This window comes from Leopardus geoffroyi, chromosome B3 (genome assembly GCF_018350155.1).
Source record: "Leopardus geoffroyi isolate Oge1 chromosome B3, O.geoffroyi_Oge1_pat1.0, whole genome shotgun sequence".
NCBI classification, from domain to species: Eukaryota; Metazoa; Chordata; class Mammalia; order Carnivora; family Felidae; genus Leopardus; species Leopardus geoffroyi.
The window spans coordinates 66,072,282-66,096,050 of NC_059337.1; the positions used below are offsets into that span (position 1 = coordinate 66,072,282).

At 37.4% G+C, this 23,769-nt stretch overlaps 1 protein-coding gene across 2 annotated transcripts in view; it reads right to left on the minus strand.

The window, feature by feature from the left end:
• Positions 1-572: 572 nt before the first annotated feature.
• The window catches only part of CDIN1 (CDAN1 interacting nuclease 1), a 275,506-nt gene continuing 252,309 nt past the window's right edge, over positions 573-23,769 (minus strand). The window contains exon 11 of one of the 2 annotated variants that reach the window (XM_045450102.1): positions 573-2,498. In XM_045450102.1, the coding sequence (XP_045306058.1) occupies positions 2,477-2,498 (22 nt within the window). In that variant the 3' untranslated portion in view covers positions 573-2,476. Of the gene's footprint in view, positions 2,499-7,123; positions 7,584-23,769 lie in introns of those variants that run through there. The other variant, XM_045450096.1, reaches the window with a different exon arrangement.

Here is a 23,769-nt window from a genome sequence, read left to right on the forward strand (position 1 = left end):
AAAAAAATTTACCGTCTGTTGGAGGGACAAACATTACATTACAGTGTGATGCGTGTTAAGTTAGAAATATGTATAGGGAATTTTAAGACCAGATAGAAGCAGCATCTAACCAATGGGAAGATTTGTAGAGGAGTTGGCACTGGAATTGAGCCTTGGAGAAGAAATTAGAGTAAAGGAAGAGGTGAGAAAGGCATATCAAGAGGGAATCGTATGTGCAAAGAAATAAAAGAGAGTGAAACAATAGTCAGAGAACTAGTAGTTCACAGGGCCTTAGCGCAGAGGGTATGGGTAACTAGGAAGACACAAGGCTTTTCTTCCCTCTTCTGATCTCTGCAGCCCATCTCACATCCTCCTTTGGCTTCAGTTATGCCTCCTCTATTTGCTGATGACTCGCAATTTCTATCTTCAGCCCAGAGTGGCTCTTGAACTTTAGACCTGTATATCCAACTATCCATGGACATCTCCACATGTCTGGAGGCACCTCAAACTCCTAATTTTCACATCCAAGGATACACCCCTTCTCCTGTGTTCATTATTTTAGTAAAAGGGATCATTGTCCACTCAGTTGCTTGTGCTAGAAATTTAGGTTTACCCGTATTGCTTTTTTTTTTTTTATTACTTCTATCCCCCAATCCAGTAAATTTCAGGGTCTCATAATTTTAACTCATAAATGCATCTTTAATCCATATGCTTCTCTGTATCTCCATTGCCACCATTTTAGTCCAAGCTTCCATTATTTGGACTTGATGGTCAGGGGATCTAGAGTCAAGTCTTATCCCACCATATTCCTGTTTAAAATTCTTCAATGGAAACATATCATTCTTAGGATCAAGTCCAAATTTCTTACCATGTTCTAAACATTTGAGTGATTTCATGCCTATCCTTCTTGTCTCCAGCCCCACCTGGAATCCCCTCATTCTCTTTGATCCAATCACACTGCCCTTTTTTATGATGCCCGGACAGTCTAGCCTCCTGCCCATCCTTGGGCTCTTGCATTTTGTTTTCTCAGTTTAGAAGGTTCTTCTCTCCACCACCCCCCACCTCTAACTGGGTTAACTGCTACTCATTCTTCAGTTCTCAGTTTGAGTGCCATTTTCACACATGTTTTTTGTTTTGTTTTTACCATTTCCCCCTCCAGATTAGGCCAGATCCTCTATTCTCGTAATAACATTTAAATTTTCTTTGTAGCATATCGCATTTACACTTATTAATCCTGTAGCTCTTTGTTTAATGTCTGTTTCTCCTGGACTGTGCATTCCATAAGGACAAGGTCAGATATGTTTGGTTCACTATAGTATCTTCAATGTCTAATGAATTTTTTTTCGAAGGAAAAACAAGATAAAAGGGAGGGTAGAGTTAAATAAGATAAGGCCTGTCCAATGAATTTAACGGTAAGAGGTCATGGGTGACCTTGGAGAAGGGAGTTTCAGTGAAATGATACAGGCAGATGGTAAACTAACGTGGTTTAAGGAACAAAAGGGAAGTGAGAAAGTGGAGACAGTGGGTGTCAACTAATATGAAGAATCCTACTCATAGGAAAAATAAAAACAATATGGTAATAGAGAAAATAAAGGGAAGATGTAGGATCAAAGGATATTTTACTTTTAAAGATAAGAGAATGGAGCTTATTTGTATGGCTGAAGGGAAAGCCATAAAAGATGTACAGAATAATTGAGAGATTACATCTGTAGAAAAAAGTAGATCTAATTTCATAAAGCAAAGTTGTAGTACAGGCTGGGGTCCAGAGCATAAGATAGGTTTTGTACAAGTTAAAAGTCACCTCTTCACTAAGACTTGCAAAAAGAAAGGAAGTAAAGGCAAGTGTACATATGGATTAAATAGAGGTATTGGTTCTGCTCGATAGCCTGGATTTTCCTCCAGTTGTAGGAGGCTGTCAGAGAAAGAGGGTGGTGGGAAAAGAACATAAAGAGAGAGAGTAAAGCTTAGAATCACAGTTGAGGGCAGTGGGGAAGAAGCTGATCAGAATCAGGTGAAGAGCTTGCTCAAACTTGCCAACATCCACATGATTGTGTGATTTTTCTCTAGATGCGCCTCTGGCGTTTCAGTGGAGGAATGAGGTAAGTGGATTCTTCAAAATCTGAGAGTTTGTAGGGAAAGAACAGGTGGGAAGTTGAGGCTAGAGCCTGGGGAGTATTTGAATTTCTGAACCATTGGGTCTAAAATAAAGAAGGAAAGGACATAAGGTGCTGACTGGGAGTAAAGTCAGTGATACAAGGGTGGGATGTTTTGTTGGAAAAAACAACAGAGAGGTTCTGAGACTTAGGGGAATGTGGGCGAATGGACTGAGAACGTCACTACAGTGGGATTTCAGATGTAGAGGTGGAGGTTACTGAGGGATAAGAACATCCAAATCGGCAATAGGGGTAGATACCCTATGAGGCATCCTCAGGCCTGCCCCAAAGGCTATGACAGCATCCTCACTTCTTCTCTTCTCACTTCATGCTAGGAATCCATTTTATGCTCCTTGGGCCCAATCACTGAAAAAAAAAAAAAAAAAATGGCAAAGGAGAAAATAGTGATAGTGTTTATTTGTTAACTTGTCAATTTAATTCCATTCACTTTAACAATATTTAGCGTGTGGATACCAGGTGCCAAGGCATTGTTGTGTAGCGGAAGAGATTCAGATTTCATCTGAGGTACAGCATTCTGTTAACTTTGTGGAGAGTAGACCGTGGTGGGGCGGGGCGGGACTTGGGGGTCAGGGGTGTGGGGATTGACAAGACTAGAAGCAGCAACATTTGTGGTTTCACTGCTTTATGGCTCTATGACTTTGGGCCATTTATTTCGCCTCTCTGTGACTTCCTTCCTCCCCCCGTATAATGGAAACAACAATAGTACCCATTTTGTAGGTTTGGGAAATTATCTATTTATAATGATGCCTTACAGATTCCACAGCAGGAACAAGAAAGGTAAAAAAAAAAAAAAAAAAAAAAAAAAAAATGAACCTGGAACACCTTGCAGGGCTAATTTGGGCACCAAAACAAAGTAATGGATCAAAATCTAAGGAATAAAATAAGAATTCATGAGTCTATAATGTTAAATAGATAAATGAGAGAAAGCCCTTTTCTACAGTAGTATGTCAACTGATCAAGACAGGAGGAGTGATGACATTTTTCCAAACATCAGTTTGCAACTATCACAGAAAAAATGGATTCAGTCAAGAATCATCAACACTAAATTTAATTGAGGAAAGTTGATGAAGAACAGGATATTTATATTATATTGTAGTGTCTCACTGTAAATTACTTCGTTATTACAAAAGGAAAAGTATTAGCTATACAGTGGAGAACACAGACAACGCCTTAGCTAAGTGATCAAAGCTAACATGACCAAACAAGGTGATTTGTTTCCAACCTGAAACCGTGAAAAGGACACAACGTCATTCCTTAGTATTCCAGCTCCAACAGCACAATCTGAAAGTTGTCATCTGACACATCAAACAAACACACATCGAGGGACATTCCAGAAATAAGTTAACTGGCCTGCATTATTCAAAGGAAAGTCTACCTAAATGTTCCACATCCAGGATACCTATGATTCGTGATCCTAGACTACTAGACTCTGTACTGGGGGGTGGAGGTGGGGAATGTTATAAAGGTCACTGTTGGGACAGTAAATGAAATTGGAATGCAGACTTTAGATAAAAGGATTGTGTTGATGTTAAATTTTCTCAATTTTATGGCTATACTAAAGTTATATAAGAAAATACACACCGAATGGTTAAAGTAGCGTGATGTATGCAACCAACTCTTGACTGTTTAGAAGAAACTATGCAGAAGAAGAGAGAGAATGCCAAGGCACACGTTGCAAAATTATATAAAAATTGGTGAATATCAGGAAAGGATGTCCAAGGTATCTGCATTTTTCTTGCAAATTTTCCAGAAGTTTGAAATTTAAAAATAAAATGTTTTTGAAAGGAGAGTGAAAAACAAACAAACAAAAAAAAGCCTGACCCCAACGAAAGCTCCCAAAGGTAACTATCACCACCACCACCATCATCGCCACCACCAGTTGGGAAACTCTTGCAGTGTTTCAAGTAAAAGGTGATAGAGGACTTCATCGCAATCAACAGGCTTCAGAAGTAGGGATGGAGTAGACAGGAAATACTCAAGCTAGCTGCATCAGGAATTCTGGCAATAATATGGGGAATGCTCCATAATAAGGAACACTTTGAGTGCCACAGGCCACTCAAAATAGGATACATCACAGCCATGGGCAATTTTTACTATGCAGAATGAACTTTCTGTGGTATAGTCCTCAGGTGTACCAAGCATTCCACCCAACTAACTGCCATTGGCCTCTGAGCTCTACGACTCTATGCCTCTAGAGAGAAAAGGCTAGTTCAGTTTCATACAGACAAAACTCTCCTTTTAACAGTCTTTCCTTTTCTTGGGAAGAAATGAGAGGAAGGAGGAGGTCGACCGAAGAACAATGAGAATTGGAAGGAAGTTCCCAGAAAGGAAGTTCTAAATGACATCTCCCTTTTCTATTTCCGCAATCTTTTCCTGGCTGCCAATCACTTAGCCCCAGTTGTTTGTGCCTAACCTTACCCCTACCACTAGAAGAAGGTGGGGTAGCTCACTTCCTCTTTCAGGTTTACTTTTTTGTTAATGTTTATTTTTACTTTATTTTGTTTTAATGTTTCTTATTCTTATTTATTTCTGAGGGAGAGAGAGAGAGGGAGACAGGGGATCCAAATCGGGGTCCCCACTGACTAGGTGACATCATGACCTGTGCTGAAGTCAGAAGCTTTAACTGGCTTAGCCACCCATGCGTCCTTCTCTTAGGTTTACTTTTAAAAGTCCTGTGGTTCAAGAGCAACACAGTGACTCATCTGTGGCCAGAAAGCTGTAGCCAGCTGAGCACACATGCGTGAGACTGGTGGAGGGTTGTTCAAATGGATTATGCCATCTCAAAGCGTTGGTTAGTTGATAAAAGCTTGTTTGAGCACACTGAGTTTTATTGGAGATACTACTACTTAAAGCCTCCCCTATTTCTTGTTTACTGACAGAATAAAGCCCAAGATGACTTTCTACCACCTTGCATTATTCCACTTCCCCAAACCTTCTACACACTGATACTCAAATTCCAGTGGACAGCTCATTAGACCACCAAATATGCCATTTTCCCTCTCCCGTGGCTTTGCTCATTCTATAGTCTAAATCAGAAACGCCTAGGTCCACCACTGGGCCAAGTATGAGAATCAGTTCAAATGCCACCTACTTCTTCTGGACGTTCTCCATGATACTGCTAAGCAGAAGGGAAATACATTAATTCTCCCTTGGGTTTATACAAAGTATTTTCCCCAAATCTACACAGATACAGTGTCATTCAAATTTGACTTGAATATTACAACTTCTTTAAATTCCCTTTCAGTCATTTTTTTTCTATGCTTAGGTCTTAAACAGACTTTAGGAACTAGAAATGGAAATACGACAGGAGTGAGAAAGTTCTTAGATGCTTGTTAGAGAGGGAGATGAAAGAAACCGGAGATTAAAGATACTTCAGTTATCCATGAGGCCTGGTGTAAGATTGTATAAGGAAAAAAAAAAAGGAATCTAATACTGATGTATGCCGGCCATTTTACTTTTGGAAATTTAGGCTTCTTTGTACAACATTAATTTTTATGTCCCATTAAGTAGAGATAATACGGCTTTGTCTATAAAAAACTTTATCACCGGGTTATTTACCTTTTCTTTTCTTTCAGAAACTGTTGTCTTTCCAACTCCATCTTCAGACACAAATGGTCAGCTGAGTGACATCATTAATAGAAGTATCTATTTTAGAAGCTCTACTTCTGGAAGTGGAATTAAAAAGGAGGTGTAACCCAGAGTTTAAGATACCCACTGATAATGAGGGTATTTGAGTGATGGTAATTGGCGAGGAGAAAACCTTAAAGATCTATCTAGAGACCAACCCTCACACTCCAGGCATGTTGCCAGATAAAGACTAAAAACAGCATGTGAGATGGCAAGAAAAATATGCTCCTTGGTTTCTTCATTGCCATAAAAGCCATTGGGAAGCACTTAAAGAGATCTGCCATTCCTGAATGGTAACACTGGACTTCTTGTTCTGTGACTGAACACTTCTGCCACAGGGACATGGAGACAGGGAGTATCATCTTCAATAAGGTGTAGCCCTCCAGTCTATGGCCACAGTCAGCACAGAAAGTAAGGTTGCAGAATGGCCATCCCTTTCAATTCAATGCTGCTCTTGGAACCAGATCAGTAATTCGACAACATTGTTTCTTTTAGACTAAGACAGGAAACCTCTTTAACCTTGAGGATGACAGTTTCATCAGCCATATGTGCTTGATTTTTGTACACCCACACACGATTTGGTCGTACACAATAAACTCGCAGAATATAGCCATAGCTTCTTGCTTCGAGAAATGTCTATCAATTTCATGATTAAAACCCGTTTAATGTTGGTGTCTTTGTGGGCGGAATTTTCAAGATGGCACGAGCCAATCCACACTGTCCAACTGTGTCATCCCAAACCTGAGACAAGGAGTACATCACACTGGTTCAGTCAGTGAACAGATCAGCTAAAATGGTTGCAGGACTGAACAAAATTTGACAAATCTGGCACAACTGAAACATTGAAGGAAGTTGAAAGTAAGCAGATGGTACTTATCTAGGAGACAGGAGTGTTTCCTTTTCTGTAAAATGGGCACATTAATACTTTGCCCAGATGGTTTGTAGTAAAGGTTAGAAATAATGCGTATCAAGTATCCAGCATGTAGCAGGCACTTAGTAAATGGTTGCTATCATTTATTATTATTATCGTTATATTAAAATTTCCAGTTACTTTGAAAAAATTAAGCCATTAGTTACTGGTCTATGAAGATTTGTTTTTAAAGCTCTAATGCTGTTCGATTACTCCAAGTTAGATTCATCCAAGTTGTTAAGCAGCTTGCATAGAAAGCCAGTCATGTATTTTAGTTTATTATTTATCTGCCTTTACTCTTAATACCTAACCTTTTAGTTTCATCTGTTTTAGGAGTTGTTTTTTTAATAATTGGCTGATCTAACTGGTATTCTGCTAATAGTAAAAACTAAGAAAGAGAATAATAATGATTGTTTGAGGAAGGAGTAGGCTGTTGCTGCTAGCTCAACATTTTATAAAATGGATGGCAAATAAAATAAAGGCAGTGTTCTCATACGGCAGAATCCCCTATACATTAAGAATACCGGCAGTATAAAGATTGTGAGCAAAAAGGCAATAAATATGTCAAAAGAAACTTTAGAAATGATTTTTTTTTGCAAGCTAAGAAATTGCCAAATAACTTGGAGACCATCTATGTACTAATGCATTTGTCTTTCTGACCTTCTGATCTTGATTAGTTTTTCAATGCCATTGGCATCTTTGAGGCTACAATTTGGTGGAGATTCAGGATTGCAGTTGTGCTGTCAAAGGGTCATTCTTTCTGGTAATAGGGTAGCTAGCGGTTCCTGGGAGAGAGGAGAAAACAATCAGGTCTTGAAAGCTGAATCACACCGAAGTCAAGAGGAGGTCCTTGGCAGAAGTCCAGCTCTTTTTTCTCAAAGCCTTTGTCATCACTGCAATGAAGAAGACAAGGGTCGGGTTTGCACCTACAGCCATAAAGTGGGGACCCAATTAGCAAAGAAACACAGCCACTGAAACTGCAGACTGGGATGGATTTGGGAACTGTTTTTGAGAGCACTTTGTTTTTTCATTTGCCACGCTGTTGAGTTACATGTTAAAGGATGTAGGTCCCCTTAAAAAGAAGCACACTGCTTATTTTGAAGCAAATTCTTATCAAATGACTATGCTTCAAAACATTTCTTAATTTCAATGTGAAGTGAAGTCATTTGAGTTTGAAGCATATGCCTTTGCTAAATTGTTGCCAAAAAAAAAAAAAAAAAAAGAAAAAAAAAGGCAACTTTTTGCATTCGCTGCTTGTAAAACTGTTGATTCAACATGTGATGGAAAGTTGAAGTCCTGACAGTAAAGCTGATTTCCTGTGGCCTGAAGTGACCTTCACTCATTATGATTCATGAGTTTTCACATCATAAAGCCAAAGGTAAACTTGACTAATTGTTACATTTAGTCCAAATGGTGACGAGCCTCTTGAGTTGGATCTGTAAATTTAAACCTAAATAAAAACGTCAATAACTTCACAGCAGGTCATTTAAAAGTAGGGGATGCATGCTCATGTGTATCACGTGATGTTAGATGAAGTATATGCAAGATATTATTTGAGGAGAACCCATCTCTATCCACATGCAATTCTCAAGCTCATGTATTATCCATGCACTAAATTTTCGTCGACATATACTACCTAAACCAGGCTTTGGGGTTTATGGGACAGTTTACTCCTTGATTTTTCCCATCTTGGAGGTAAAGTTTGGATTCTTTTCTTAACGTCTTATTATTTTTCTTAATGGCTAATATGTTGACATGGAAAGGAGGGTAAAGACGTCCTTCCATTCCCAACCTCCAGTGCCATTTTCTCCCTCTAATGTTATTGTTAGCATTTTTAATATATCATTATGAATGTATTCTTTGCATATTTGAGTGTCTATTTCTCTATCTCCACCACTTTTTCTTATTAGCATATTTGGGTCCTAATAGGAAACAGAGGGCACACTCCAATTTGGAAAACCAGACCACAGTTTCCCCAGATATACGGGTTACAATATAGCAGAGTCACAAGGAGTTAGCTCAGTAATGCAGGATGGAAGCAGTAGAACTGTTCTACCCCTTAAGCTCAAAGAAAGGAGGAAATCGAGTTGGTACTTGAACTTAGAAGGAAGCACTCATGTAGGGGAGGAGCAGTGATGCAGCTAGTCTAAGACAGGAAAGGAATGAACACTCAGATCTTGTTCTCCTTTCCTCTCATCTCATGCTGAGGTTCCCCACTGGCCAAATACAACCAGCAGCCAGAGGACCTGGGAGCCCAGTGATACAATCAATACAGGTTCGTTTCCAAGGGCAACGGATGGACCAGAGAAGAGTGGAGAGTAGACCACGATGGGCAAGTGGAAGAAATCTGCCATTCAACTCTTGTGCTTCTTGCTTTTTACAGCTAACAATTTACATTGGAGATCATTCCATGTATGAGCACATATAGATCTCCCCTATCCTTTTGAAGGAGGTAATCACTGCATGGATGAAATGTAATTTATATAATTGGTCTTCTATTGCTAAACATTTAGATTGATTTCCTGTCTTTTGTGAACACAAACACTGCAACAAATATGCTTGTACATATGTCTTCATGTACATGTGTGCTCTATCTGTTGTATAAATTCCTAAAATGGAATTACTTCCTAATTTAGGGTATCAAAGTAGATTTTGGGTGCTTATTTCTCCAAATAGCAAAACCAAAATAAAATTATTGACATATTTGGGCATAAAGTTGTCAAAAATTTGTTTTGAGTCTTTATTGCCCCCAAATCTAAATTCCTTATTGCCTAAAAGTCCAAATTCTTCTTAATTTGTAGAATTATAGAATCATGTAGACGTTAAGAACATTTACCCAGAGGCTGGTGAGCCTGTGTTGGAAATCTGGCTGTGATGCACGACCTTGGGCAAGTTTTACAGCCTCTGATTGATCTACTAGACGACACTTACATGCCTTCTAGAAAATTAGGTAAAATCTACTCTTAGATCTTCACATGCAATCATTCAGTGACTGCCCTCTGGACCTTTTTCAAGCTCCAACATAGCTTTCTTACAAAGATGTGAGACCACACTGCAAAACGTGTTCCTGGTTCAGATGAATGGTGATATGGCTTAGAGAGGTGAAAAGGTTTTACTTCTTCCTGACCATACTTAATATTGTATGCATCTCATTTGCTATGGTCTCTAATCAATAACTGACACATTGCATGTGAGAACTCAAAGTTGACTAAGGTACTTGACAATGGGAATTCCACTGACTGTAAAAGGCGGTGAGGGGGGTGGATGTTGGGAAAAGAAGGAATAGTGGAGGCTGGTATTAGTGTCCTCATTTACTCTGAACCTCTCAAATTATATTAGGTTGACTAAGGAGCTAGAAAATGGTTAGTAACAACAGAGATGAAATCAACCCTCCACAGGATTGTTATTGAGTTTCCAGATGGACTCCTCAGTTGAAACAATAATTCTGTTGTAGAGCCAACATTTTAAGAATATCAGAAATATAAAGAAGAAAATAATATGCCTTCACTTTAACAAGTGACCTCTTTTTATTTTTGGTTTTCCCATCCCTGTCCACAGGCACATTATCATTTACAATAGATAAAATCCTATTGAAAATAACACTTTAAACATGATTTGGATTTCTTGTAGCAAGTTTATTTCCTAATTAAAATCAGCTTGGCTTTTCAAGATTAAAAAGAAATAGTTTTTTTTTTTTTTTTTTCCCTGAGAAGGGTATAGGTCGATTGATTTCTATGATTACTGGATTTCTAGTCACTAGCTACCAAATTAATTATTTTGTACTCCTGTATATACATAACAATGTACAGTTATCTCTGATTTCATTGTATTAGTCCAGATACAGTCTCTGCTTCCAGCCTCAGTCATGAAGGTTACTGGCTGAGGAGGTAGAGGACAGATCAACCTGGAACAAAGAGGCCCCTTATAAGCTTGGAGTCTCAAACTGACCTCCTCAACAATGAAAGTTCAAGTATTGCCCAGAGTGAGAAAATCATTTTCTAAATGACTTTATCTCCCTATTTAACATATTCCAACCCAGCTTGGAAGGTTCTCTTTAGAGTGTATGCCACAGTGCCTAGCCCTAGCCTGTGGCAGGGTAGAAGATGTGACTTTTGTCCTAAGGGACTAGGTAGGTAAAAAGGACGAGCAAGAGCCTGAGAACATCACCTATCAGGATTATTGTTCTCTCCTCTCCTTACCCATTGCCCATCCCAGTTATAACCAGAAGAAAAACTGAAATAAGAGGAATGTTGTAGTCAATAGTCTGGGAGCCTACGGAGTTAAGATGTTAAGATTCCTTAACATTTCTTCTGTCTTACTTCTCTGGCAAGATAAATTTTACTTAGGACAGTTCTTTTGGGGGTTCGGTGAGGTAAGTAATCAACTAACAAACCAGAACCCTAACTGGCTAGTGCTAGACAAATGCCCTGTTTTTTTGTTCATATTAAGAATTTATCTCTCTCACTGGTTTTAAAGTTAAAAGAGCTTAATTAGCAGTTACTGGAGGGGAGTAATTTACTGTGACAAATATATAAATTCTCTGGTGCTGCTTTCTTTAAAAACAGAATCATTTTCTTTCTTTAAAAAATGCTGTGAGATCATTTCTTATGATGCCATGCAGATGTTTTCAAGCTTTTGTTTTCATTTTTATCATATCATTTCTAGTCTTTCCCTCAACCTTCACTGATAGTTATTCTTGAAAATTTTCATAGCTCTTTTGGCCCTTTGCTCTTTGGATTTTGGGCTTGAGGGAAAATTGACATTTTCATTATACTGAGGCTGCCCTTCTATGACCATGGAATAGCTCTTCATCCATTTAGGTCTTCCTGTGTGTCCTCAGTCATATCTTGTAATTTTCTCCATACGAGTTTGCATATTTGAGTAATTTATTTATAGTTTACTTTTATATTGCTAGAAAATTTATGTTTCTAATTTTTTAAAACTTTTATTTTTTGAGAGAGACAGAGGCAGTGCAAGTGGGGGAGGGGTAGAGAGAAAGGAAAAGAAGAGAGAGAATCTCAAACAGGCTCTGTGCTGCCAGTGCAAAGCCTGATGCGGAGCTCCAACTCTCGAAGCCTTGAGATCAGGACCTGAGCTGAAACCAAGAGCTGAACGCTTAACTGACTGAGCCACCCAGGTGCCCCTCTAATTTTTAAAATCAACATGGTTGGGGTATAATTTTTACAATGAAAATGGACCCAATCTTAAGTGTATAGTTTGAGGAGTTTGGGCAAATGTAAACACCCATATAATTACCACTCTAAGCAAGATATAGACCAATTCCTTCAGGCTCATTTATGATCTAAACTAACACCAAATCACAGCCAGAGGCAAACACTAGTCTTCTTGTCACTTTAGATTTGTCTTGTCTGTTCTAGATTTTCATAAAAATGCAATCATATTGTATGCATTCTGTTTCTGGCTTCTTTGCTTAGCAAAATACTTTTTTTTTTTTTTTTTTAAATTTTTTTTTTTTTCAACATTTATTTATTTTTGGGACAGAGAGAGACAGAGCATGAACGGGGGAGGGGCAGAGAGAGAGGGAGACACAGAATCAGAAACAGGCTCCAGGCTCCGAGCCATCAGCCCCGAGCCTGACGCGGGGCTCGAACTCACGGACCGCGAGATCGTGACCTGGCTGAAGTCGGACGCTTAACCGACTGCGCCACCCAGGCGCCCCAGCAAAATACTTTTAAATTCACCCATGTTATTGGGTGTATGGATAGCCAGTTCCTTTTTATTGCTGAGTACTATTCATTGTATAGATATACCATTATTTGTCGATCCATTTAATTGGTGATGGAAATTTGAGTGTTTCCATTTTGGGGCTATTAAGAATAAAGTTGCTATAAACACTTGTGTGCAAGACTTTTTGTGGACATCTGGCCCTAATTTTAAGTTCAGAGCAGGATCATATAAACAATCATTAATGTGAAACAGACCTGAGTTCTGTTAATCATAACATCATAATGTGCCTTGGTGTAATTTTTTATTGTTTATTTTGCCTTGGGTCTATTGAGCTTTTTTGGATCTCTTGAGTTCTTTCTCCATTTTTCAACAAAATTGGAAAATTTTCAGCCAAGTGTTTCTTCTCCCTCTCCACTTTCCCCTCTTCAAGATCTCCAATTACCCATATGTTAGACCTCTAAATTGCCCCACAGGTTATGGAGGCTCTGTTTAATTTTTTTTTCACCATCTTTTCTTCTGTGCTTTAATTTGGATAATTTATATCCTATTTTTCGAGCTTACTGATGTTTTCTTTCAGAGTATGTAATCTGCTGGTAAGCTCATCCAGTCAATTTTCCCCTTCAGTTATTTCATTTTTCAGCTCTATGTTTTTACTTCCTTATTTCTTTAACAGGAGAAAGTCAAATATGGTTTCCATATGTATGGAGCATCCACACAGGCATGAAATTCCAAAGACAATCAGGCAACATGAGGCTAACATAATATCCTGAGCTAAGGAGAGGGGTAGAGGTGTGAACAAAGGGGAAGAAGACCCTTAGCAGGAAGGTGAGAGGAGATATTTGGGAAGTACAGGTGTCCCTGTTATGCAGATAGTTTCTTAGGTAAAGAGGAATCTCTGTTTAATAGCACTTTCCTGGGTGCTATAGGCTCTCCTTTCCCATGCAGATTTAGGTAGTTGAGGAGGAGGTAAAGAACTTTTCCTCAATCCCCTGGGTTTTGATCACTTTTAACTCAAAATAATTTTCATGCCAAAGTGGCCCATTGTGGGGTTCCCTTGGCCCTTACATTTACCTCCTCTAAAACTTCCTTGTAGTTTCTCACATTAAAAGTTGAGTTTGTAGATTGTTCTGTCTTGTTGAACCCATCTCTTAGCCCTGACAGGAGGGAAACTTCTACTTCATTTTTTTAAAAAATATATTTTATCTTCATATTATGTTCATGTTTGCCTTTAAATCCTGGAATATATGTACAATAGCTGTTTTTTAAAATATGTTTAATGTTTATTTACTTTTGAAACAGATGGAGACAGAATGTGAGTGGGTTGGGGGCAGAGAAAGAAAGACACACAGAATCTGAAGCAGGCTCCAGGCTCTGAACTGTCAGCACAGAGCCTGACGTGGGGCTTGAACTCACGACCTATGAGATCATGACCTGAGCCGAAGTCGGAGGCTCAACCGACTGAGCCACCCAGGTGCCCCAAAGTACAATTGCTGTTTTTAAGTCCTTTCGCTAATTCTATCATCTCTGTCATTTTTGGATTGTTTATACCGAATTCATGTTCTCCCTGTTTTGTGACAGTCTTCTGCTTTTTGTCATGTCTAGTATTTTTGGTTTATTTGCGTGCCAGATATTGTTTTTCTTTAAAGAATAGTGTACAAACACATACACATTTTCCCCCCAAATCATTTGTACAACAGCGTGATTCTCTTGAGCCTTGTTTTTAAACTTTGTAAGGGTAGCTCTAGAGTATTTATACTCTAAGGCTAATTCAACCTTACTGATAAGGAAGAATCCTTCTGGGGTCTCTAATGAATGCTCTGGGTGTTCAAAGAGGTCTCTCCCTTCTGACTGTTTAGAATTCATTGGTCTCTCAGCCCTTTGTGAGTTCTGAGAATTTTTCAGCTTATAGCTTCTTGGTATTGTTGGGTGATTCTTTACCCAACCTTGTGAATTCTTATCCTGGGACTATAAACAGATCGGTATTTAGCCAAAGACTCAGGAGGACTTCTATGCAGATATCTGGAACTTCATTCTGTTAGTATAGTGAAATACATTAACAGATTTTCAAACGTTAAATCATGCTTGCATTTTGGGGATAAGCTCCAGTAGTTCAGAGTATCTTTTCTCTCCTGCATTTAGTATGCTACAGTTTTCTTTAGGACTTTTCCACCTGTGTTCATCAGTGACACAGACTTATAAATTTCCCTTATCATACTCTTATCTACTTTTGTCACTTAAGTGATATTAGACTTTTAAGTTGAAGTACTTTTTCTCTTTTTCTATTTTGTGTAGGAAAGGGATTATATGTTTTTTGGTAAAACTATCTGATTTTGTTTTCATCTTTAAGTAAAATGCAAATAGCTAGTTCAATTTCTTTAACTTCCAAATTGATGAGTCTTTAATATATATATCTCCATATATATATATATCTCCATATATATATATCTCCATATATATCTCCATATATATATATATATATATATATATATATATATATATTTTTTTTTTTTTTTTTTTTTTTTAAGTAGGCTTCTTGCCCAATGTGGGGCTTGAAATCATGACCCTGAGATCAAGAGTCCATGCTTCACTCACTGAGCCAGCCACATTCCCGCAATATGTATACAGGGAAGAGCATCAAGCTTAAGTATGCATTCTGATAAGTTTTTACTTACGTATACATATATAACATGATATGATATATACAAATATTTCAGTGTGTGTATAGTGTGTGTGTGTATATATATATATATATATATATGCGTGTGGGTGTATCAAGACAAAGAAATGGAGAGAGAGAGAGAGAGACAGAGAGAGAGAGAGAGAGAGAGAGAGAAGAAAGAGAGAAGTATTCTATCACCCAGATAAAGACTTAGAACGTTTCTACTACTTGGAAGCTTTCTTTGCATTGTCTCTCAGTTAATACCTTACCCCAGAAATAAGTATTATTCTGGTTTATGTCTCTGTAGATTAGTTTTTTTCTTTTCTTAAAAATTCTTATAAAAGGTAATAATATAGTATATTTTTCTTTTTTTAATGTTTATTTTTGAGAGAGAGAGAGAGAGAGAGAGAGAGAGAGAGAACGAGTGGGAAAGGGAGACAGAGGATCTGATGTGGGCTCCGCACTGACAGCAGAGAGCCTGATGCCGGGGTCAAACCCACAAACCCTGAGATCATGACCTGAGCTGAAGTTGGGCACCCAACTAACTGACTGAGCCACCAGGCGCCCCTGTAATATATAGCTTTTATGTTTGGCTTCTTTTACTTCACATAATGCCCATGAGATTTATCCATGTCCTTCTTTATACCAGAAATTCATTCCCTTTGCTCTTCTATAATATCACATTGTACAAATGTAACACAATTCATCTATTCTCTTGTTGATGGACATTTGGGTTGTTTTTGTCCGGAGTTGCTGTGAATAAAACTTCCACATGCATTCTACTAGATCCATTATGGTAAATATATGCATTCATTTCTCTTAGGTATATACTTAGGAGTGGAAATACTGAGTCATAGGGGAGACATATACCTAACTTTAGGAGGTCCTGCCAATCAGTTTTCAAAATGGTTTCAACAGTTTGCACTCCCACCAGCAATAGAAGGTAATCATGTCTCAAAGTTCTTGCTAACACTCATAATGTCAATCTTTTTTAATATTAGCCATTTTTGTGGGTATTAGTATCTTACTCTAGTTTTGCATTTCCCTGATAAATAATGACCTCAGGTACTTTTTTATATTTATTGTTCGTTTGAATAATCCTTTTCTGGAAGTATTTCTTTATGCATAGGAATTGTTTTGTTACTAGTTTCCAACTAAACTTGAGAGAACTCTTTTAATGCCTATCTTTTCATATTTATGGAAAATTGCTTTATGGCATTCTTTGGTAAATGTGTTTATAAATTATGTGGTCTTATTGTTGGGTGGTTCAAATTTTTTACATCCTAAGTAATTTTTCTTTAAAAAAAATTTTTTTTTTATCAATCACAGAGAGGTATGTTGAAATCTTCCACTATGTTTATGAATTTGTCAACTTCTTTTGTAATTCAGTCCATTTTTTGCTTTATATAATTTGAGATTATTTGTTAAATAATGAATATGTATTTTGACTAGTTACACCTTTCTGGTGAAGTTTTCTTTTTATTATTTGGTCACCTTCTTTATTCCTAATAATGCTTTTTAAAAAAAAAATGTTTTATTTATTTTTGAGAGAGAGAAACAAAGAGAATGTGAGTGGGGGAGGGGCAGAGGATCTGAAGCCAGCTCTGTGCGGACAACAGTGAGCCTGATGCAGGTTTGAATTCACAAACTATGAAATGACCTGAGCTGCAGTTGGACACTCAACCAACTAAACCACCCAGGCACCCCCCTAATAATGCTTTATATTTGGTGTTATTAAAGATATATTCACTCACATTACTTTGGTTAGTATTCACATGGTGTATTTTTTTCATCCTTGCACTCATAACCTTTCTACGCCCTTGTGTTTTAAACATCCCACTTTGTAAATAGCAGAGGTTTTTTTTTTTTTTTTTTTAAATTGCTTTGTAATTAAGCCTGTCATTAGTCTTTTTAAAAAAAATTTTTTTTTAACGTTTATTTATTTTTTGAGACAGAGAATGAACAGGGGAGGGGCAGAGAGAGAGGGAGACACAGAATCTGAAACAGGCTCCAGGCTCTGAGCTGTCAGCACAGAGCCCGACGCGGGGCTCAAACTCACGGACCATGAGATCATGACCTGAGCCGAAGTCGGACACTTAACCGACTGAGCCACCCAGGCGCCCCATGTCATTTGTCTTTTAACTGGAGAGTTTTATATGATTTCTGAACACGTTTGGCCATCTTTTTCATAAGTTAAAACCCTAGCAGGAAGCACATGGCACCATAGCAAGGTAAGGAAGGTTTAAAAAAAAAAAACCAAAAAACTATATACAAAGTTGTGCTCGGGACATAGGGAAACCAAAAACAAAGTACTCCAGATCCAGTAATGACTAGGTTCATTTCCATCATAAGGACTGAAGGAATGAGAGGAAGGGGGTATTGGGACCTAGAGACCGGGCAGGCCACATGTAGACTGACTTTATAGGAACTGAAACCCCTGGTTGAGGGATTCAGCCAGCCTCATATAACGTGCAGTGAGAAAGCTGGGGAAATCAATACCTGATCTTATTCTCCTTCTGCTTTCTGATTTTCTGCTATTCCTCCCCTTTGGCTCAACCCAAACAGAATCCAGAGAGGAAGGAATTCTCCAGATTTTGTCCAGAGAAGTCAGTCTCTCAGGGCCTAGAGCAGGGTAGAATATTATGTATGTATGTATGTATGTATGTATGTATGTATCTATCTATCTATCTATCTATCGAGGGACAGCACATAGGACAGCAAGATCATGTGTGCTGAGGGAGAGCACATGAGTGCAAATCTGGAAAGCCAAAAAAGATATCCAGCACACTTTCCTCCTCTCTTAATTTGTATTCTTTCTTGTTTCAAGTTTTTTTTAAAAAATGTTTATTCATTTTTGAGAGAGAGCAGGGGACAGAGGATCCAAAGCGGGCTCTGCACTGAAAGCAGTGAGCCTGATGTGGAGCTTGAGCTCACTAACCATGAAATCATGTCTTGAGCCAAAGCTGGGCACTCAACCAACTGAGCCACCCAGGTGCCCCTATCCATTCACCTGTTGATGGACATTTTTGGTTGTTTCCAGTTTGGGGCTATTACACATAAAACCAAGAACATGGGCTTACTCGTCTTTGTATGAATATATGCACTCATTTCTCTAGTTTACATACCTGGAGCTGGGTCATATAGTAGTTATATGTTTAACTTTTCAAGTAACTGCCAAGTTCCCACCAGCAGTGTATGAGAGTTTCAGTTTCTCCACATCCTCCGTCAACACTTGGTGTGGTCCATCTTTTTAAATTTTAGCCAGTTTAATACAGGGCAATAGCAGCTTATGTGATTTTGATTTGCCTTTCTCTAATTTCTAGTAATGTTGAGTATCTTTTCATGTATTTGCTTACAATTCATGTATCTTCTTTGGTGAAGTATCCAAATCATTTGCCCATTTTCAAAATTTGATTTTCTTATTATTCAGATTTAAGAACTCTTTATATTTTATGGACATGGGTTCTTTTAGTAGATGTATGACTTAAAATTATTTTTTTCTAGACTGTGGTTTTTTAATGTCTTAACAGTGTCTTTCTAAGAACAGAAGTTTATAGTTTCTATGAAATTCAATTTTTCAGCTTTTCTTTTATGGATCATGATTTCCATGTCATATAAAAATTTTTCTCTTGTTTTTCTCTAGAAATGTTATGGCTTTAGATTTTACATTTAGGTTTGTGATCGATCTTGAGTTAATTTTTTATATGATGCAAGGCATGAATTGGATTTCATTTTTTGAATGTGGATATAAAATTGCCCCAGCATAATTTGTTGAAATGACTATCTCCTCTCCAATCAATTGTCTGTGCACCTTTGTGAAAAATGTGCATTACTTCTGGTCTCTTTTCTGTTCCATTGATTTATCTATTTTGATGGCAGTACCACATTTTCTTGAGTACTGTAACTATAGTCAGTTTTGAAATCAGGCAGTGTTAGTCCTTCAGCTTTGTTTCTCTTTTTCAATGTTGTTTTAGCAAGGTCTTGCTTTTAGCATTTGTTAGTGGGAACAGAGTAGTGCTTAGTCTAGAGGTAATGATTCCCCACTAATGATGAAAGATCCTTCCAAAATATCTGTGAAACACATCATTAATTTTGCATTTCCAGTCTGGCTATTGGATATATTAACTATTTCTAGCCCTGTATAAGCACCTGGTACTGTTTCCTGTAATAATTTTCAGATGATCCTTTTCCTAGCCTCACCCAGTTTCCTTATACACATGCATTGATTAGTATTTTGCTGAAAACCCAGGGGCACCGTCTGTTCATCTCGAGTTCTCTCTCGAAACCACTCTCACTTCTCTGGGCCTTGGTCCTGTGAACTCTAGCTCCCTCAGACTCTCATTTTTGAGTCTGCTGGGCTGTATGTACCTGAACTCCATTTCCCTACATGGCACCTGGAAACCTCTCAAGGCACTAAGCTGGACCAAGGGTAAGATGCATATAGTTTGTTTTATATTTCTCAGAGAGCACTCACCTTCATTGCCTGATGTATAGAGACTTGAAATGATGGTTTCATTTGTTTACTTATTTGTTTAGTTGTTTCAGTCAGGATGATAAAATCTAGTCCTTGTTACTTTATCTTGGTTGGAAACAGAAATCCTCTTACTCTGTTTCTTTAGGATTCTTTGTATCTTTTTTTCTGTCACTTTATTGGGTTGGTTACATTTTTAATTTTTTCCCTCTACCAATTTGGAATTAGTAGGCTTATTCCTAGTTTTGTGGTGTTTACCCTTAAACGTTTAACACATATGCATGAATTAAATAGTTCTAAGACTAACGCGTATCTTTACCTTCATCTGAGACAAAGATTTAATAAAACTTTAATTCTTCCCATTTTGTTAGATGTTGTTGTGTAATAATTATACCTTTCTATTGTCACCCCCAAACTAATCATTGTTAACTATTATTCTGTCTGGTTGGCACTTAGAGTTGCCCACCTATTAATTGGTTTCCTTCTATGTTCAATTTCTAGTAGGGTTGTGCTAATAATAAATTGTTTTATATTTTCTAAAAATTTTCTTTTATCTTTATTAAGTAATTGTTATCCAGGTGTGTTTAGGTTGATTTATGCTGCTTGAGAGTCATTGTGATTCCTGAGTTTAATTGTTCCATTCTAGAATTCTCTTGATACTATAACGAAATATTGTCCCTGTCATATACTCTGGATTTGTTCCATTAGACAAGTTTCAGAAATTTTCATTTTGTCCTCCATGTCTCTTAATATCTCTTTTATATTTTCTAACTCCCTATTTCTGTTCCCTTTGAGTAATTTTTTTCAGTCCTACTTTCTTTCTCTTCACATCTGCCTGGTATTTCTTGAAAGTTCTTTGAAATTATTTATTCAAAATAAAAATAAAACAGATAATTTATTCATTCCTCCTTTTACATTTAAAAAATTTTTTAATGCTTATTTATTTTTGAGACAGAGACAGAGCGTGAGTGGGGGAGGGGCAGAGAGAGAAGTAGACACAGAATCAGAAGCAGGCTCCACGCTCTGAGCTGTCAGCAGAGCTCAACATGGGGCTCAAACTCACGAACCGTGAGATCATGACCTAAACCAAAGTCGGATGCTTGACCGAATGAGCCACCCAGGTGTCCCTCCTCCTTTTACATGTTAAAACCACTTCAAGTACTTATTTAAAATTTCTGTGTGATAATTTTCTTTGAAGTTTTTGAGATCTAATTCTGCTATTTGGCTGCTTACTCCATCAAAGAGTCATGGCAAATTGCTTCTTTTTGTATTTTGTCATTTTGGATGGTCATGTCATGTTAAATAGGGCTTTATTTGTGGAAACTCTACATCTGGAGTTGTGGGTTTGTTTGCCCAGAAAGGTTTTTCCTTTACTTCCTCCAGCTGGCCCAGTATCACCTACATAGAACTACTTTTTATATTATGTTCTTGATAAGATGCCCAGATCATGCATTATAAACTGTGTATGTGTAATAGAGTATAATATATGTTATGTATATAGATGTATAATAAGTATAAGCATAAATAAAACCTTTATAAGGGTAGGATTATAGATACAAGTTCTCAAGGTAAATCTTTTTTACCCCTCCATCAACTATATTTTGCTAGCCAATATTTTAATTATTGCTATTTTTAAATATATTCTAGAATTAAGAAATATCTCTTATTATGTCATTACTTTCATCCCATATTCCATACTCATTTGAAAAAAAATAAAGATTTCTTATTCCCTTGCTTCCAACAGATATTTTTTAGGTTTCTTTTTTCACAAATTACCTAGCCCCTCACAGTTTGAAGATTTATTCAGCATAGGGTCAGCTCACAGTTACCATTTGAATCTTGACTTTTGGTCCCTTGGATATTCCTTACTTGTGAGCTTTGTCATTGTTTGAAAAGATGCGTGTAATTTTTTAGATGGGAAGGTATATTAATTAGCTAATACTCTGTAACAAACAAAATTTCGGTACCATTCAACCATAAGCTTTTTTTTTCTGCCTCACATGTCTGTAAGACTCTTGAACCTACTCTGATCTATGTGTCTCTCAGAGCATGTACTCATGGCTCTGGCAGTTGTAGAGAGGTTTTTATTATATTACATTTATCTCTCCAATTAACAATGTGGTATTATCCCATTTATTCAATTCTTAATATTTTTTCCACAAAATTGTCTTTTTGGAGGTCACATATCTTTTTGATAATGTGATTTTTTGCCTTCTCAAACTTTGATGTGCACCAGAATAACCAGAGAAGATTGTTAATTATAGAGACTTCTAGGCCTCATTGCAGACCTATTGAATCAGGATCCTCAGAGATGAAGAAGCACTAGAAACTGTATTTGTAACAAGCTTTCCAAGATGATTCTTCCAGAGGTAAAAGTTTAAGAACACTTAAAGCAGATTGATCTTAGCCAACATTTGCGTTAGCATAAATCTTTGATGTCTCTAATCTACCTATTCTATACTCATTTACTTTTTTTTTTTTTTTTTTCAACGTTTATTTATTTTTGGGACAGAGAGAGACAGAGCATGAACGGGGGAGGGGCAGAGAGAGAGGGAGACACAGAATCAGAAACAGGCTCCAGGCTCCGAGCCATCAGCCCAGAGCCCGACGCGGGGCTCGAACTCACGGACCGCGAGATCGTGACCTGGCTGAAGTCGGACGCTTAACCGACTGCGCCACCCAGGCGCCCCATATACTCTTTTACTTTAAGCAGTGTTTTCTCCCAAGATTTATCAGGAAGATTACTCAATAATAAGCCTTTAAAAGAGTACTTATAATATTAGATTTAAAACAAAAATAATGTAACTTTACATTTTGATATAGTTGATGACTTATAAAGTACTTCAGAAAATGGAGTTCAGATACTTGTTAGGTCCTCGGGGCACCTGGATACATTTGATGCATTCATTACACAGTATCTTGAGTTGATCTGGTTAGTAAACTAACCACTTTTTCTAGTAGAATTCCTAAATTTCACTCCGGCCAATCCTGCCTTGTGTCCAGCTATAAAATGTCTGGTTAATGTGCTAATAATGCCAGAGAGCTCTTTATGTCTCTCCCTGACAAATTGCTTAGCACAATAAAAGTAGTTCCTTTTAGACTGTCAGCAAGAAATAGTGCTTTCTGTTTCTCAGTCTGATGGTTCATTTGGCTTATTATTTTAAATTGGGCATAATAAGCTTCCCAGGATGATTTTCCTTCAGCATTGACTGGTCTCTGCATTGGCTGATTACACAAATTGACCATATTGCCACTTGTTTCTGGTTCTTGAGGTTAGAAACTTGATTTGGGATTCCATGATGGAAAAGAATATTACAATACCCTGGCTTAAAAGAGGCTTCTTTCCTTGCTTGCTGGTTTTAGAGAGAGGTAAACAAAGTTGCCAGAAATTATCTTTTCTTTCTCAGGTTTTCTTCAGTGTTTATTATTCCTTTTATTAAACATTGTGATAATCAATACTTCTGTGCCTATTGAATTCTTGACATTTGTCCCTACTTACTGAACTTTAAAATTCACCATTTTTTGTTATTACTGTTTTATTTTTTAAGTAGAGGTGCTTTGAGCAGGTGAGTTTCCTTTTGTGAACCCTGGCTGACATCTGCCATTTAGCTTGAGATTTTTAGACTCATTCTATACCATTATCTACCTTGTTAATTGATTTGAAGTTACTTGAAATTTCTTTAGCTTCTGAGAATCAATGTTAGGCTTTGTTGCATCAAACTCAGAACATTTTGATCATTTACTCCGCTCATTCATATGTGTACATTTAACTATGTGGATCTCACAGTTAAAAAATTGAGTGTTCAGTTGAGGGGAGGTTTCCTTCTCTCTGTCCCTTTCCTAAAAGGACTGTTTCAGTTAAGTATGATAGAAAACAATGTGTAGGGCACATACTTTTACTGCAACAAATAATATATTTGTCCTAATAGAAATAGTAGATTCCAATTATGTAACCTTGAATGTATTTCCCTTGAATGTTTTCTGGTCCAGCTTCCATGGTGTTTATGACCCTTCATTGCCCTCTTCTTGACTCATGTAGGATAATTCTACTAAGAAGAGCCGTATCACTGGTGGATTTTAAGTTGTAAAATAATGCAGGCACCATCAATTATTTTTATACCCAGCTATTTATAACACTGGTTATTAATAACTTGTATAACATACCACTCACTCATGAGTATATTTCAGCTGTTGGTATCTATTAGATAATATTTCATAAAATGACACTTCAATTACTCCAACATTCACCTGTGGGAGAATA